Source organism: Salvelinus namaycush, chromosome 5 (assembly GCF_016432855.1).
Source record: "Salvelinus namaycush isolate Seneca chromosome 5, SaNama_1.0, whole genome shotgun sequence".
In the NCBI taxonomy this organism is placed as follows: Eukaryota; Metazoa; Chordata; class Actinopteri; order Salmoniformes; family Salmonidae; genus Salvelinus; species Salvelinus namaycush.
In genome coordinates, this window is record NC_052311.1 from 67,464,448 (window position 1) to 67,481,693 (window position 17,246).

Genomic DNA, 17,246 nt, shown 5'->3' on the forward strand with positions numbered 1-17,246 from the left:
ATTCCAGCACCATTTCAACTTCATAATTTCAACATCATCAAATCATGCTTAGTCTAATACAGTGACAACTAAAAGATACCAAAAATAATTTTGTCCAATCGACATAAGCTAAATATGATGTGGCTGTCCATGGTTTTGATTTGTGAGTGTGTGTGAGTGCCTGTGTGCATGCACGCACAAGTTTACTCACCCTACTTGTAGAGAAATGCCAATGCCATCCTCCTCTCTTTCTTGTTGACTAAACGGTCTATGACTCTGTCATACAGTACACGCCTTTATTTTTTGTTGTTCTAGGCTACCTGGCTAGAATGCTTGTTCCCTAGCCTGACTTGTTTTCATGGGAAACGATGAGCCAGCTAGTTAACATTAGCCTTCTACATCTAGCTACATATTGAACTTCTATCCTCTCAGGCATGGGGCACAATGTATGAATTTATGGTTGGATCAGAATCGCTGTTATAATCATTTGCCAGTATGGAGAATTAAGTAAAACCACAAGTCCAAATCCTTATCTTCATCCATGGCTAATTTAGGAAAGGGACAATCTTAGCTAGCTAGTCACTGGAGGATAACAACACAACAAGATTCAAGTTGTTTCTGTCAATGACATTAGGCTCTGGATGTGACATGATGTGATGTGATTGGACTGCAGCCAAGTCCAAACTGGCTTCCTTGACACTTTTTTGGGTGTGCCAGGACCATTCACAGTTGAGCTCACTCGGTTTAGCTCAACACTGATTGGCTATGACTTTATACTTGTTTTATCAAGGGAGGGCAAATGCTTGCTGGCTTCCCTTGCATTCGACGCTACGCAAACAGAGAGGCGCTGTTTCGCTCGTTCCGATGCTTTCTCCAGTGTGATACATTCCGCCTCTTGCGAAATGAAGGACAATTATTTATTTATCCATTGGAGAAGCCTGGCTTCCTTCCATGATAACACGCCACTGCTGACTCATGGTGGAAAATATCCCTCCTTCTTTTCCCTCCAATCACAAAACAAACATACATGTATCTATGCCCTCTCACAACTCTCATTCTCTATTTCATACCGCTCCAAAAAGACTTAACGGTTTGAAAAGGAAGGACCTTGATTTGACGCTCAAGGTTCGTTTCCTGAATTTGACGTGGCTTTGGAACGACTTTTCGAAACACAGGGAAAGAGAGTGGGGTGGTGAAAAGGGGCGAGACCGAGAGAGTGGAAACAGTCCTGTGAAAGAGGGCAAGGATATCAGACACCTCCCGTGTCAGTACTCGAAATGGGTTGGTCTTGGGCTGTAGCCTGCTGGTGTGCATTAGTGCTGGTGTCCGCGGCATCTGAAGGTTTGTAGTTTACGAGGTTTTCTGCATGTAATCATCAGTTTTTTCTGTCCTTTTATGTACTGGTATGTTTATGGCTCACCTTCTGTTCGTGCATGGTCTGTTAGAAGTGCGCAGAAGAGGCCATTTTTATGCACTATCAAGATCATGAAGAAAAACATTATTTGTTGGACGTGATACATTCCATTCCACCAGTTTAGTGTGGAACAACTTCGTCCAAGTCTACTAACAGTATAACTATTATTCTAGGTGTAACAAACATCTAGACTAAAGAATTCACGCCATGTTAATTAAAGGTGCAATATGCAGAAGTGGCCCCGCAATTTCCTGGTTGCTAAAATTCTAATAGTTAGCCTAATTTCAGTTTGTGACAAAACAAGTAATGTATAGTGTAGAGAATCATTGTACCATCTAAACCGCTATGAAATTCCTTTTCAATAACCAAAATATTTGTATTTTAAGCTGTTTGAAGCTGGTATACAAAACCAGAAGCAAAAATGTAACAAGAAATGGGAATGATAGAAATAGCGCACATAGAACAGATCTTCCGCTTCTTAGACTTGCTTTCAATGAGAATAACATATCTATAAGTCATATTTCTATGTGAAATATAGGTGGTGGACAACAGTACTGGCATTACATGGTCAGAGTGTGATGGCTTATGTAACCAGTGGGCGTGTGTGCCGGTCTCTGTGTTTTTATGTCTGTTTACATTCTCTCATCCCTTCCATAGATAAGCCTGACATGTTACAGCGAGAGGCCTCCTTTGACCTAGAGGAGCTCCTGCAAGGTTAGTGTGAAATATAGTGTGTGTGAAATGTAGTGTGTGTGTGTGTTTCAATGCCCTCACAGTGCTGCATGTATATGTCTTCCAGGGGTGAGTCAGCTGGAGCCTGATATGACCCAGAGGGAGGTGGACTTTGGGGGACTCTGGGAACCCATAGGTGAGTGTGTTCTTACCATAACTAAGGAACCCATAGGTGAGTGTGTTCTTACCATAACTAAGGAACCCATAGGTGAGTGTGTTCTTACCATAACTAAGGAACCCATAGGTGAGTGTGTTCTTACCATAACTAAGTAACCCATAGGTGAGTGTGTTCTTACCATAACTAAGTAACCCATAGGTGAGTGTGTTCTTACCATAACTAAGTAACCCATAGGTGAGTGTGTTCTTACCATAACTAAGTAACCCATAGGTGAGTGTGTTCTTACCATAACTAAGTAACCCATAGGTGAGTGTGTTCTTACCATAACTAAGTAACCCATAGGTGAGTGTGTTCTTACCATAACTAAGTAACCCATAGGTGAGTGTGTTCTTACCATAACTAAGTAACCCATAGGTGAGTGTGTTCTTACCATAACTAAGGAACCCATAGGTGAGGTGGGTTTTAACTGTAACCCATAGGTGAGTGTGTTCTAACCATAACTAAGTAACCCATAGGTGAGTGTGTTCTTACCATAACTAAGTAACCCATAGGTGAGTGTGTTCTAACCATAACTAAGTAACCCATAGGTGAGTGTGTTCTAACCATAACTAAGTAACCCATAGGTGAGTGTGTTCTAACCATAACTAAGTAACCCATAGGTGAGTGTGTTTTAACTGTAACCCATAGGTGAGTGTGTTCTTACCATAACTAAGGAACCCATAGGTGAGTGTGTTCTTACCATAACTAAGTAACCCATAGGTGAGTGTGTTCTAACCATAACTAAGGAACCCATAGGTGAGTGTGTTCTTACCATAACTAAGTAACCCATAGGTGAGTGTGTTCTAACCATAACTAAGTAACCCATAGGTGAGTGTGTTTTAACTGTAACCCATAGGTGAGTGTGTTCTTACCATAACTAAGGAACCCATAGGTGAGTGTGTTCTTACCATAACTAAGTAACCCATAGGTGAGTGTGTTCTTACCATAACTAAGTAACCCATAGGTGAGTGTGTTCTTACCATAACTAAGTAACCCATAGGTGAGTGTGTTCTTACCATAACTAAGGAACCCATAGGTGAGGTGGGTTTTAACTGTAACCCATAGGTGAGTGTGTTCTAACCATAACTAAGTAACCCATAGGTAAGTGTGTTTTAACTGTAACCCATAGGTGAGTGTGTTCTAACTGTAACCCATAGGTGAGGTGGGTTTTGTTCTATCCAGCCTATTCACAGATCTATCAGTGTTAATGAAAGAAAGGAAACGAGAGAAGGAAAGTATTCCAAAGTATTTGGGACACATCCTCTCCTATGCCCATGCCATTCTGCCATGTAATTAATACAGTGTAGGCACATGACATGTTATTAGTGTATGGCTGTCAGTACTAACTCCTGTCTGTCACTGTGTAGAGTTTCCTGACATGGAGCAGAGAGAGGTCACCCATGAACATATGAAGCCTTACCTGCTCAAAGTCCTCAAGGAGAGAGGTGGGTGGCGATGCCTTCCCTGCTGGTATACTTCATATCACACAGCCAATGGAGTATGACGTGTGTGTTGTATCCCATGTGAGGGAGGTACAGTAACAGAAGTATGTGTTCCCAGCGGGCTCCAGGGCAGCTGATGTAGACATGACCCAGAGGGAGATCACCCTGCACCTGGACACAGACTTTACACCTGGAGGTCGGCCGATGGCTGGGCCTCGCTCGTTTGGGGATTCCCACACCAGTGTCCTCTTCCCCCCCGGTCAGCCATCCCCTAACAACCTCCAGGCCATCTGTCTCTATAGCAGCCGTCGTCCCCGGTACCCTGCCTACTCCTTACCCCAGACAGGCTTTGGCTACCTTCGTCGTAAAGGTGACGCCGTCAACCGGATAGAGTCCTGGTACAGTGCATGTTGCCATAGGAACGGGACACAGCAGGTCCAGGAAGTTACGCTGTGCTGTGTTACACAGGCGGTGAGTGTTTCTGTGGCAACATTTGATTCTGTCCTGTTCCATTCTGTCCTGTCGTGTTGTGTTCAGTTCAGTTCTGGTCCGTTCACTCCTATTGTACCAACAGAACCGCTTTCTATGTGCACAGATGCAGTAGTGATGAGAACAGAGGATGTCAAGGGAAGATGAGACAGTAGTAGTGATGAGGACAGAGGATGTCCAGGGAAGATGAGACAGTGATGAGGATGTCTAGGGAAGATAAGGGAAAGGGGGATACCTAGTCAGTTGTACAATTGAATGCATTCAACTGAAATGTGTCTTCTGCATTTAACCCAATCCGAGACAGTAGTAGTGAAGACAGAGGATGCATAGGGAAGATGGGACTCAGGAGAAGGAAAGCCCATACAGACACAACAGATCAGCCTTGGCGTCTATCTGTATAGCTGTGTAGAGGGGAAGGTGTTCATGAGTCAGGCCCTTGAGGGCTAAAGCTGTACCTTCACCATTTTAGGACTTCTTTTATCTCTATTTCTCATGTGTGAATTGATGTTTGTGTATGTCACTTAGTGGGAACAGACCCTGTCCACTTTCTGTACTGATGAGTTCTCAGTGAAGACACGCCACCACCACTGCTGCAAGAAACAGGGCGGGGCCAGACTGAGCTGTTTCCATATTCAAACCCCAAACCCCAACTACCTGCCGACCACCCAGGGGGCAGGCTCCTCCCCCATACCTGAACCTGGCTTCACCTTTAACCCCAACACTTGTCACAAGTAAGGAGAGAGAGAGACCGGTTTACTTTAGGTTTAGGGTAGGGCTGTTATGGTGACGATATTACGTGACTGTTTAGTCACGGTAACTAGGCTTCTCCAAAACTGTGCTCTGGTGGTGCTGATGGTCATTACTAGAGTACCAAACTTGCTAACAGTCAGTTGCTAATGTGCTGGTACTCAGCACCTTACTGTCTCGCTAATCACTCTGACATCAATAGAAATGTAATTGAAAATCTAATCAAACACTTCGTGAGAACCCATGAGCTCATGTTGCGCAACAGTTCTATAGGCTATGCAATCGACAAAACAATTTTTATGGCCTCTTTTAAAAAAAGGATCCCATCAGCTTTCTGTAGGCCAGGCCTACTATATTTATTTCTCAACTTTCCTAATATTAAGCACATTGCTTCGATTTACAACAGGAGTATAACCTACCTGGCTGCATGAAAATGAACTATGGGAAAAGCTCCCCTATTCCAATAGGTGCATGATAATGGTCCATTCTAAATCACAACACATTTCACACATATATTATTTAGTATGTGTAAAGACAAGATTAAAGTAGTCTGATGGGTGACAATATTATCACTTGTGAATGATGTATTATCACTTAATGATTCCCTGCATGTGCAGTTCGGCAAGACACAGCGCGTGCCTTTTTTAGTCCTACTTTTTCAAATCGCACGTCATGTAGCCTAGCCCATAGGCCTATATGTTTTGATAAGGTTTGTATCATAACTAACGTGGCCAAATAACTCCAAACACAGCCTGCAGACCTTACCGTGTCCTAAGAGAGCACATAGCCTACAGACCTAGAACCCCTGGGACACGGTAAGAGAGCACATAGCCTGCAGACCTAGAACCCCTGGGACACGGTAAGAGAGCACATAGCCTGCAGACCTAGAACCCCTGGGACACGGTAAGAGAGCACATAGCCTGCAGACCTAGAACCCCTGGGACACGGTAAGAGAGCACATAGCCTACAGACCTAGAACCCCTGGGACACAGTAAGAGAGCACATAGCCTGCAGACCTAGAACCCCTGGGACACGGTAAGAGAGAACATAGCCTACAGACCTAGAACCCCTGGGACACAGTAAGAGAGCACATAGCCTACAGACCTAGAACCCCTGGGACACGGTAAGAGAACACATAGCCTACAGACCTAGAACCCCTGGGACACGGTAAGAGAGCACATAGCCTACAGACCTAGAACCCCTGGGACACGGTAAGAGAGCACATAGCCTACAGACCTAGAACCCCTGGGACACGGTAAGAGAGCACATAGCCTACAGACCTAGAACCCCTGGGACACGGTAAGAGAGCACATAGCCTACAGGTCTAGTGAAACATGTGTTCTTATAAACCCAGTCATTGCACAGTTGGGTGTGAAAACAGAGTTTTGACTGGCCACTATAATAAAGAGGATCCCAGCTTTCTTGTGCTGATATATTTATGTCTCAATTCTTAAAATGAAGCACATTAATCTGCTTAACAACCGGTGTAGCCTAACTGGCATACATAGGCAGTGCGTGAGTTTCATATTTGGGGAAGATATGTTTCACCATAAAAATGCACCTTTTATAATAAAGCTTTACATGCATATAATGCTGTTTCTTATGTAAAATAGCCTATTATTGGAAATGTGAGTAGATTGGATGGTCATAATTTAGGCTAATAATAGAACTCAATCATTGTTCGCAAAAAAGTACCATTCAATGCATGGGTGAGCGTGTATAGCATAGACTAGAGTATGGCTAGGCTGTATCAGCTAGGCCTACGTTTATTCTTTCTTTGAACGGGAAAAATGTTGTCTTTTTATAAACACATTTCACGCATTTCTACTAAACTATTTATGACTGGAGACATGAGCAGAATATGTTTTTAATAGGACAAGTTAAAGGGTAGCCTATTCTGCTGACAGTGGCAACAATTTCAATAAAAAACGACACTGTCTATATAATAGGCCTACGAGAAGGGCACAAATAGAATATGACGTCCATCTAAACTGGAAGAGGTGGGCCATTCTAATCAAAAGTAATTCCACACATATTAGTAGGTATATGTAAAGATCAGATTAAATTAAGAATAGTCTGATGGGTGAGAATATTATCAAGTGCTTGTCAAATTGTGAATGATGAAGTGTGTGCAGCCTGCGCAAGAAACAGAGCAGAGCACATGCCTTTCCTGCTTTTTTCAAAAGCATCATGAGTCGCATCATGCAGACTTAGAACCTATTAAATATCAAAACCTATAGCCTAACATTTGTATGACAACTAAAGTTGCATAAATAACTCAAAATTAAGCATATAAAGTGCATTCGGAAGTATTCAGACCCCTTGACTTTTTCCATATTTTGTTATGTTACAGCCTTATTCTAAACTGGATTAAATCGCTTTTACCCCCTCAATCTACACACAATACCCCATAATGCATAAACATGTATTTATTTTTATACAGAAATGTGACATTTACATAAGTATTCAGACCCATTACTCAGTATTTTGTTATAGCACCTTTGGCAGCGATTACAGCCTTGATTCTTCTTGGGTATGACGCTACAAGCTTGGCCCACTTGTATTTGGGGAGTTTCTCACAGTCTTCTCTGCAGATCTTCTCAAGCTCTGTCAGGTTGAATGGGGAGCGTTGGCCCGCACAGCTATTTTCAGGTCTCAACAGAGATGTTCGATCGGGTTCAAGTCCAGGCTCTGGCTCGGCCACTCAAGGACATTCAGAGACTTGTCCCGAAGCCACTCCTGCCTTGTCTTGGCTGTGTGCTTAGGGTCGTTGTCCTATAGGAAGGTGAACCTTTGTCCCAGTCTGAGGTCCTCAGTGCTCTGGAGCAGGTTCTCATCAAGGATCTCTGTACTTTGCACCATTCATCTTTCCCTAGATCCTGACTAGTCTTCCAGTCCCTGCCACTGAAAACCCTCCCCACAGCATGATGCTGCCACCACCATGCTTCACCATAGGGATGGTGCCAGGTTTCTTCCAGACGTGACACTTTGCATTCAGGTCAAAAGTTCAGTTTTGGTTTCATCAGACCAGAGAATCTTGTTTCTCATGATCTGAGATTCCTTTAGGTGCCTTTTGGCAAACTCCAAGCGGAATTTCATGTGCCTTTTACTGAGGAGTGACTTCTGTCTGGCTGCTCTACCGTAAAGGCCTGTTTGGTGGAGTACTGCAGAGACTGGAGAACCTTCCAGAAGGACAACCATCTCCACAGAGGAACTCTGGAGTTCTGTCAGAGTAACCATCGGGTTCTTGGGCACCTCCCTGACCAAGGCCATTCTCCCCTGATTGCTCAGTTTGCCCTGATGGCCAGCTCTAGGAAGAGTCTTGGTGGTTCCAAACTTCTTCCATTTAAGAATGATGGAGCCCACTGTATTCTTGGGGACCTTCAATGCTGCAGAAATGTTTTGGTACCCTTCCCCAGATCTGTCCCTCGACACAATTCTGTCTCGGAGCTCTATGGACAATTCCTTCGACCCCATGGCTTGGTTTTTGCTCTGACGTGCACTGCCAACTGTGGGTCCTTATATAAACAGGTGTGTTTATATAAACAGGCCTTTCAAAATCATGTCCAATCAAATTAATTTACCACAGGTGGATTCCAAGTTGTAGAAACATCTCAAGGATGATCAATGGAAACAGGAAGCACCTGAGCTCAATTTCGAATCTCGTAGCAAAGGGTCAGAATACTTACAGCATCAGTCAAAAGTTTGGACACGCATGCTAAGCATATGTGGGAACTCCTTCAAGACTGTTGGAAAGCATTCCAGGTGACGCTGGTTGAGAGAATGCTTAGAGTGCAAAGCTGTCATCAAGGCAAAGGGTGACTACTTTGAAGAATCTCAAATATAAAATATATTTTGATTTGTTTAACACATTTTGGATTACTACATAATTCCATATGTGTTATTTCATAGTTTTGATGTCTTCACTATTATTCTACAGTGTAGAAAATAGTAAAAATAAAGAAAAACCCTGGAATGAGTAGGTGTGTCCAGACTTTTGACTGGTACTGTATGTAAATAAGGTATTTGTTTTTTATTTGTAATAAATTAGCAAAAATGTACAACAACCTGTTTTTGCTTTCTGAATATGGGGTATTGTTTGTAGATTGAGAATGTGTTTTCTTTAATCCATTTTAGAATAAGGCTGTAACGTAACAAAATTTGGAAAAAGTCACCTGTGCTGAATACTTTCCGAATTCACTGTAGGAGGACCTGTTTGTTTGTTAATGAAAAAATAGCTGCATATGCATACTTTCTTGGAAATCCTTTGGAGAAAATATCCTTTCTATTTTATTTCAGCTCTGTTCATTGTGTTCTTTATACTATAAAATAATGCCACGGTATTCTAAGACAATCTTGTCTGCTAAATTAACTAGTGTAGCCCACAGCCATATGGCATTGTCTGATCAGGGACTGACATAAGGACAACTGAGTATGCTATTCTGTTCTTCTTAAATAGACTACATTTTCTTCATATCATGTTTCTTTAGACCTGTCTAAAATACATTTATTGGATTTACTGTGACGGTGTAGGCCAGGTATTCCCAAACTGGGGTACGCAATGCCGTCGGGAGTACGCCAAATAAAAGTGTGATTCACATTTAAAAAAAATGTTTTATAATAATAGTTTTTTAAATTTTTATTCTTCACATTTTCAAACAGTCCAACAGTCCATTTTCAAACAGTCCATTTATATTTTTCTCGCCTTAGTAGCCTCGTTTCACTGCCAAAAATAAAATGAAACCATCTAGTGTTCAGCGAAATGACAAAACAATGTCAAATACAGGTAGCCTAGTCAAATAATTAACATCCAATCACGTTAACCTTTACTCTCTTGCGGGAATTCCACTAACGGTCCGTATGTAGGCAAACGTAGCTGCTGCTTATTCCGTTTGCTCTAAAATGTATAAATGTATTTTTTTTTAAAGGCCCGCGTCCATAGAGAGACATACCAGCTCTACTGGTGGTACTGCTACTACCAGCAGAACTGCACCTATTGACGACACAAGTTGATCCGCTTCCACGAAGACATCCAATGCTAGCATCATTAATTCTACATTTGTTGTTAGCCCAGGTAGCATGGACACTGACAGTTGTGAATCTGATGTAGCCGAAGAGCTACTGCCTCCTTACCTGGGAAAGCACCGAACAACAGACAGGTACGTTGGACCAACGAAGAGGTGCAAATATGATGAGAACTACATTGATTTGGGGTTCACTTATATTGGGAGCAGTGCCTTTCCTCAGCCACAGTGTGTTAAATGTGCAAAAGTACTATCTCACAACTCGATGAAACCTTACCTCTTGCACAGACATTTAGAAACAAAATAAGCCACTAGAGGCTTTTTTTTTGCGAGAATTAAGACGACAACAGTTTCATGACGCATCAGTGACATTGCAGGTGATGTTTTGAAACAATTACTGCTTCGCATACAAGCCAGTGAATTCTATGCGTTACAGCTGGATGAGTCAACAGACGTGACGGGCCTGGCACAGCTATTGGTATATGTCCGTTACGTTTATGGGGCATCAATTAAGGAAGACATCATCTTCTGCAAACCACTGGAAACCAGGACAACAGGAGAATATATTTTTAAAGTACTGGACAGCTTTGTGACATCAAATGGACTTTGGTGGTCAAGATGTGTTGGTATCTGTACTGATGGTGCAAAATCCATGACAGGGAGACATAGTGGAATGGTAACGCGCGTGCAAGCAGTTGCTCCTGATGCCACTTGGGTACACTGCAGCATCCACCATGAGGCTCTTGCTGCCAAGGGAATGCCTGACAGCTTGAAAGATGTTTTGGACACTACAGTGAAAATGGTTAACTTTGTTAAAGCAAGGCCCTTGAATTCTCGTGTATTTTCTGCACTATGCAATGATAAGGGCAGCGACCATGTAACGCTTTTACAAAATACAGAAGTGCGCTGGTTATCAAGAGGGAAAGTATTGACACATTTTTCGAGCTTAAAGTTTACTTTACTGACCATCATTTTCACTTGTCTGACTGCTTGCATGATGCCGAGTTTCTCACATGACTGGCCTATCTGGGTGTTGTTTTTTCTCGCCTGAATGATCTGAATCTAGGATTCAAGGGGCTCCGCAACTATATTCAATGTGCGGGACAAAATTGAGGCTATGATATTGAAGTTGGAGCTCTTCTCTGTCTGCATTAACAAGGAAAACACACAGGTCTTTCCATCATTGTATGATTTTTATTTTGTGTGCAAATTAACTCAAGCTTATGGACAATGTCAAATGTGATATAGCGAAGCACCTGAGTTGGGTGTGCAATTACGCAGGTACTTTCCTGAAACGGATGACACAAACAACTGGATTCGTTATCCCTTTCATGCCCTGCCTCCAGTCCACTTACCAATACCTGAACAAGAGAGCCTCATTGAAATTGCAACAAACAGTTATGTAAAAAATTTATTTAATCAGAAGCCACTGCCAGATTTCTGGATTGGGCTGAACTCAGAGTATCCTGCCTTGGAAATTTGCGCTGTTAAGACACTGATGCCCTTTGCAACCACGTACCTATGTGAGAGTGGATTCTCGGCCCTCACTAGCATGAACTAAATACAGGCACAGACTGTGTGTGGAATATGATTTAAGACTGAGACTCTCTCTAAACAAACCCAACATTGGAGAGTTATGTGCATCCTTTCAAGCACACCTTTTTCATTAACCTGTGGTGAGTTATTCACAATTTTCGATGAACAAATAAGGTTTTATATGTAAGATGGTTAAATAAAGAGCAAAATTATTATTATTTTATTATTATTTGTGCCCTGGTCCTATAAGAGCTCTTTGTCACTTCCCACGACCCGGGTTGTGACAAACTCACACTCATTCTTATGTTTAATAAATGTATCGTATAGTGTGTGTGTGTGGCAGGCTTACAATGATGGCAACAACAAAAAACATTTGAGTGTGAGCTGACCCTGGTGCTAGAGGGGGTACACAGCTGGAGGTTGAATGTCTGAAGGGGTACGGGACTATAAAAAGTTTGGGAACCGCTGGTGTAGGCTATATTAAATGGATTTATTAGACTTTTTCAAATGTAGATGTTCTTAAAGTCTGCATCAGTGGCTTTTAGGCTATGCTATGCGTGGAAGTCAGAGGCTCAATGTGTTTATGTAGGCCTAATCAACTTTCAATTACTGTCAAGTTATTTGCATGACAATCACCGGCAGACAACATTTCATGACCTCCACAGCCCTAGTTTAGGGTTAATTTTATGTTCAAATTGTCCTTTTTTTATGTCAACTAATGACTACATGTATTGTGTCCTTTCCTCCCAGGTCCCAGCCCGGTCCGCGTACTATCAGAGGGGAGAAGCCCAAGAAGAGCCCCCAAGGTTCTCCCAGAGACTCTAACATCAGCTTCCCCCCTGGACGCCCCACTTTCGACAACATCGGATTGGTCTGCCGTCTACGCAAGCACCGCCCTCTCTACACCCCCAAGTGCCTGCCACGTACAGGCTTTGGCTGGCTGGCTCGCCAATCAAAGGCTATGAACCGGCTGGAGAGAGGGTTCAAACACTGCTGTAAGGGACAGGAGGACGTGCTACCCTGTGCTGAGGGAAAGGTAAGGAGCAGTGTGTGTGTGTGTGTTATGGCCTGCCTACCTGCACTTGGTAACGTGGGAAAAGTAAGGATCCAATTCATACCTACACTGAAGAAGGCTGATAAACTGAAACAACTGTATAAACTATCCTCTATACAGTGAACAATAATATTTGTTTCCCATCTCTCTCCTCTCTTAGTGGCGTGAGGTGCTTGACAGGTTCTGTGAAGAAGAGCAGAAGGGGAGACTTCGCAACTCCTCGTGTTGTGATGTGGGAGAAGGTGAGGACAGGTACACCTGTTTCTCCTCCCGCGCCCCTCATCCAGACTATGACCAAAAGCTTGACTCTGCTTCTGCCGCACCACAGACTCACACCCTCGGACACATCTGTGAAACATACAAGATCATCAAGAAGAAGTAAGTATGTTTGTTTAGCATTATTCGGTGTGTGTGTGTGTGTGTGTTTTAATTTGACCTTTTTCCTCCTCAGTCACATTTTTATGCTGCCCAGCCTGATTGTTTATCTTTCTGTGTGACAGAACCAGAACTTTCAGAAAGGGTACATTTCACTGTAGTAGATGGTGACTGTAGCTAGGTTTCCATTCCGTTGGTGACAGATTTTAAATATTGCCATTTTCCCACCAAACTGACTTGTTGCTGATTTTTGTAGTGCACACAAAATGTATTTTTTTCTATTTTCCTGAATAGAAATCTGAATTTCACTGTGTTTCGATAATAATTCCAACTCTACCGATAGATTTGTCACAGAAACTGTTGTTATAAATAGTAAATGTGCCAACTCTGGTCTTGGCACATGTGCTCTAGCCAACAGCTAGCAGATACAGTGTGGGTAGGCTAGTCTACATTATGAGATTATTATGGATAACAGCGACCAATTTACATGTTTCAAATGGCAGTCAATCATCAATCACCATGTCACCAGAATAAGACCCTTAATATTTATTGGAAAGGAACATCAAGCTCATCACTGTGCACTTTCACCACCCTGTGAAGTTCTTCATAACTTGTTTCATCTGTAGCCTAATAAACTGCATAGTTTCCTGAGTCGTAGTGGAAGGACAACATCATATTATCACGTGACTACAAGTTTACTTTGCTATGATGGTTATTATATCAATATTTGCACATAAAGCTGTTTCCACCGCCATTTCTCACATAATACATTTTACAGACACAAAAAGATCCCACCATGTCAAACGAACCATTATCTGTTGGCATTTATAACATTTCACCGAAAACTCCTGTTTCCATTACAACTGTCGTGATTTTGTTTTATACGGTATGAGCTTACTCGCATAAAAATTGTGGATGGAAACGTGGTTAATGACATTAAAATTCCAGATTTGCATTGTATCAAAAACCATTACCAAAAGTTTAAAAACAATAGTATACAATAACTTTCACAAGTATCTTATTACAGCAGCTAGTTTGATCCAGGGACATTTGTACATATCTGTCTAACAAAGATCTTTGACTGATTTGGTTTGATTATCGAGTTAAACAAAGATGTAGTATACTGAGATGATCTTGCAATCTGGTCTCTCAGGTTCCCTGTGGCTCTCCCTGTCCAGAACTTAGTGGGCCAATGCTGCTCCCTGCCAGCAGACCAGAGAACTGCATGTGTTCAGATACAGGTGAGTTTGACACTTAATAATGCAGGTTGACTCAGACAACCCCATATCTCATATTAACCAGGTTGTCCCAATGGGATAAAATGGACATGATTGGCCATCAAATGTCTACAGGATCTTAGACTGAAAGTTATATTTTAGGTCTAAGCATATAGCAGGCTTTTTAATACTGTTGTTTTCATAACTTCTCTCTTTGACTGTGAACCCAGCTAGTGACGCTGGCGGAGAGCCGCTGTTCTGCAGAGAAGCCCTCCTCCCCTGCTGTCTTCCAGAAATGCTGCCCTCCCTCCTCCCAGGACGCCCCTAAGTGCCTCTCCGGCCTGCTCATGAATGCCATCACCAAGGCAACCAAGTCCCCACGCCTTAGAAAGAGGAAATGCCCCCTCGCCTGATTTTTGTTTATGTTGATGACTTTTCACGTTTCACTCTGATGGCAGTGGGCCAATCTGAATTGGCGGTCAGGGGATTTGTGCAGTAGTCACTACATGACCATGATAGAATTGGCTAATACAGAAGAACTGTTGAGCAAGTGCATGATTTAGTCACAGGAGTTAGGGTGTGGGTAAGAGTAAGCAGAATTTATAGTTAGAAAGTTAAATTTATTCCATATTTTCTAGCATGGCCAGATGACAACCAATTAATGTATGGTATCCGAGTGCACATAATATTTCAGTATGACTGTCAGTGTCTGTCATTAAGAGGGTGTTATTATGATAGAACACCTGGAGAGCTGATATATCTGCTTTACGAATTAAATCACCATTTGTATGACCACTTATTTTTATACTCATGTTTCAGATTTGTTAGTTGTATTTTTCTTATAGCTACAGAACTGCTAGTCCAGTTCTCCTGTTCTAACATTTGAAATAAATCTTTATATTTTCAAAATGTTTCCTGTGCCATGTCTTAATCATTTTGGAGTGAAGCACTGCCAGTTAATGTAATTTGTCATTATCTGACACATGAACAACATTGAAATGACATTGAAACATTATCCTTGTTATGGTGACTGTGTGACTGAGTTAGTGTAGTAGAACTTGCATTAATAGAGACAGACAGGGTCCTCACTAGCTGTCACAGCCACAGAGTTTAGCCCAAAGCCTGGCAGATGGCGATATTGAGTCATTTCATCTTACCGTCCAAAGGCATTGTATGAAGCCGGTTGTATACACTTGTATCCCCGGTGGACCGGTTCTTAGTTGAAACATTCTCCATTCAGGCTGCAAAGGCATTGATTTCCTCCGTGATTTGATTTAGTGGCGAGAAGGCAGAAAAAAAACGGGAAAATATGTGCTTTCTTTATGAAACACTATTTTCCACCACCATGCTGAGAGTGGCTAATAATGTTAGTCCCAGATGTTGCATATTGTGTTCAGCCAGTCAGGTTGCAGAAGTCTGTATACCCCACCCATAGCAGTGTTGGCGGATGTTTCTGGTTTTCAGGGACACAGTATTTTTTAACTAACTTCTGCTTCCCCTGAAAAACAGAAGTGGGGACTCCGCTCAGTCTTCTTTCTATGCCTGCTATGTTAGTTTACCCCTGACTGAACTGGGAGGGCAACATCAGGGAAGAGCGCGCTTGTTTGAAATGGAAAAGCGTTGCAGTAGCTTTTGATAAAGAACATCAAGACGAAGATTGTGGAGATTGTGACAGCCGGCTAAATGGCATCCCTTGAGAATGCAAGAACAAGATGTATGTCAGGAGAAGTGCAGTATTATCATAAGGAGATGTATATTTGGAATATGGAGGGAAAAGAGAGGCAGAGTAGGTCTAAGAGAGAGAGGAAGGAAGAGGCTGAGCTTGAGTTGGTTAAAAATGGCAGAAAAAAATTGAGATAATTTGTTAAAGAAGAATTGTAGAAAGTATAAGCAGATTGAGCTGAAGACAGGAGGAGAAATGGAAGTGAACGACGTTGACGTATCGGAGGTGGTAGGTGTGGTGAAGTTCTGAGCCCGAGGGTCAGGATAAAGAGGAGTGACAGTAGGAGTGAAGTATTGGGAAAAACTGGACCCCTGCCTTTTGGCTGATCCATTTGTGGTTTCAGGTTGGGTTAAAACAGAGATGGGTGCTGTGGAATCGGTGAGGGTAACCAGAAGTGGTCTTGTGATAATTGTTTGTGTTTCTGCTGGTCAGAGGGAGAAGGCACTCCACGTTAAACAAATGGGGGCAAGAAATGTGAATTGTTTTGCTCTCAACAAAATGGCACCATTGAAAGGATTGATTACTGGGTTAACAGTAAATGTAAAAGTTGACCAACTGAAGGGGAAGATTCCCGGTGTTTGTGATGCTCGTCATTTGGTGCGACGCAGACAACGTGGCAAGTGGTGAAACAGAAGAGTCATTGTCTGTTCTTTTGAGTTTTGATGTTGAGTCTTTGCCCAACAAAGTGATGTGAGGATATTTAAGTTATCCTGTACGAAATTTTGTGCCAAATACATTACGTTGTTACAGGTGTCAAGCTTTTGGGCATGTGGCAGCAGTTGTGTTGGAGGGAGGTTCCTAGTTGTGAGAAGTGTGCAGAAGGGCATGAGACAAAGGAATGTGGAGCATTGGGGAATGTAGTGGTATGTGTTAGTTGTAGGGGTGCCGATGGGGCTGAGGATCAAAAATGTCCAGTGCAAGAGAGGCAGGTTGAGGTTTCCAGGGTTAGAGTAGTGCAGAAGTTGCCATATGCTGAGGCAGTGAAGAAAGTAGAGTAAGGTGGGTCAAGGGGAGGGATCTTGAGAGGAGTGGTGTGAGTTGTAGATATGTACCAGGGCAGAGGATATGCCAACAAGTGATATACGTTTCAGGAAGATTGGATTTTGGGCATTTATAGCAATGGTTATCAACTGTACTGCAGGGATGGAACCTAAGTCGCAGAAAATTGAGGTTGTGGTGGCAACTGCAGAGAGGTATTTGGGTGTGCGGGCTTGACATCAGAAGAATTACAGGATGTGTTAAGGTTGTTGGCCTGAGGTAGGACCAAATAGATTTAAATAGTGGAGTAGGGTGGTGTTAATTTTTATTCATTTTTTGTAGTGTTAGATGGTAGGATATTTGTTTATTTATTTTTTCA

At 42.4% G+C, this 17,246-nt stretch overlaps 1 protein-coding gene across 1 annotated transcript; it reads left to right on the forward strand.

Moving 5' to 3' along the window:
* Positions 1–995: 995 nt before the first annotated feature.
* On the forward strand, positions 996–15,079 carry LOC120048799 (extracellular matrix protein 1-like). Its single transcript, XM_038995028.1, has 10 exons — positions 996–1,320; positions 2,051–2,107; positions 2,193–2,261; positions 3,650–3,727; positions 3,843–4,195; positions 4,739–4,944; positions 12,271–12,556; positions 12,735–12,952; positions 14,103–14,190; positions 14,397–15,079. Exons 1-10 carry the CDS (start codon positions 1,257–1,259, stop codon positions 14,577–14,579), a joined length of 1,602 nt encoding a protein of 533 aa, XP_038850956.1. The 5' UTR covers positions 996–1,256; the 3' UTR covers positions 14,580–15,079.
* The last annotated feature ends 2,167 nt before the right edge of the window (positions 15,080–17,246 follow it).

Excerpts from the sequence above, each read along its gene's own strand:
- LOC120048799 (XM_038995028.1), top strand. The coding sequence starts at position 1,257 with ATGGGTTGGTCTTGGGCTGTAGCCTGCTGGTGTGCATTAGTGCTGGTG. Across the intron at positions 1,321-2,050 it reads GGTGTCCGCGGCATCTGAAG|ATAAGCCTGACATGTTACAG; the intron begins GTTTGTAGTTTA and ends TCCCTTCCATAG. Across the intron at positions 2,108-2,192 it reads CCTAGAGGAGCTCCTGCAAG|GGGTGAGTCAGCTGGAGCCT; the intron begins GTTAGTGTGAAA and ends TATGTCTTCCAG.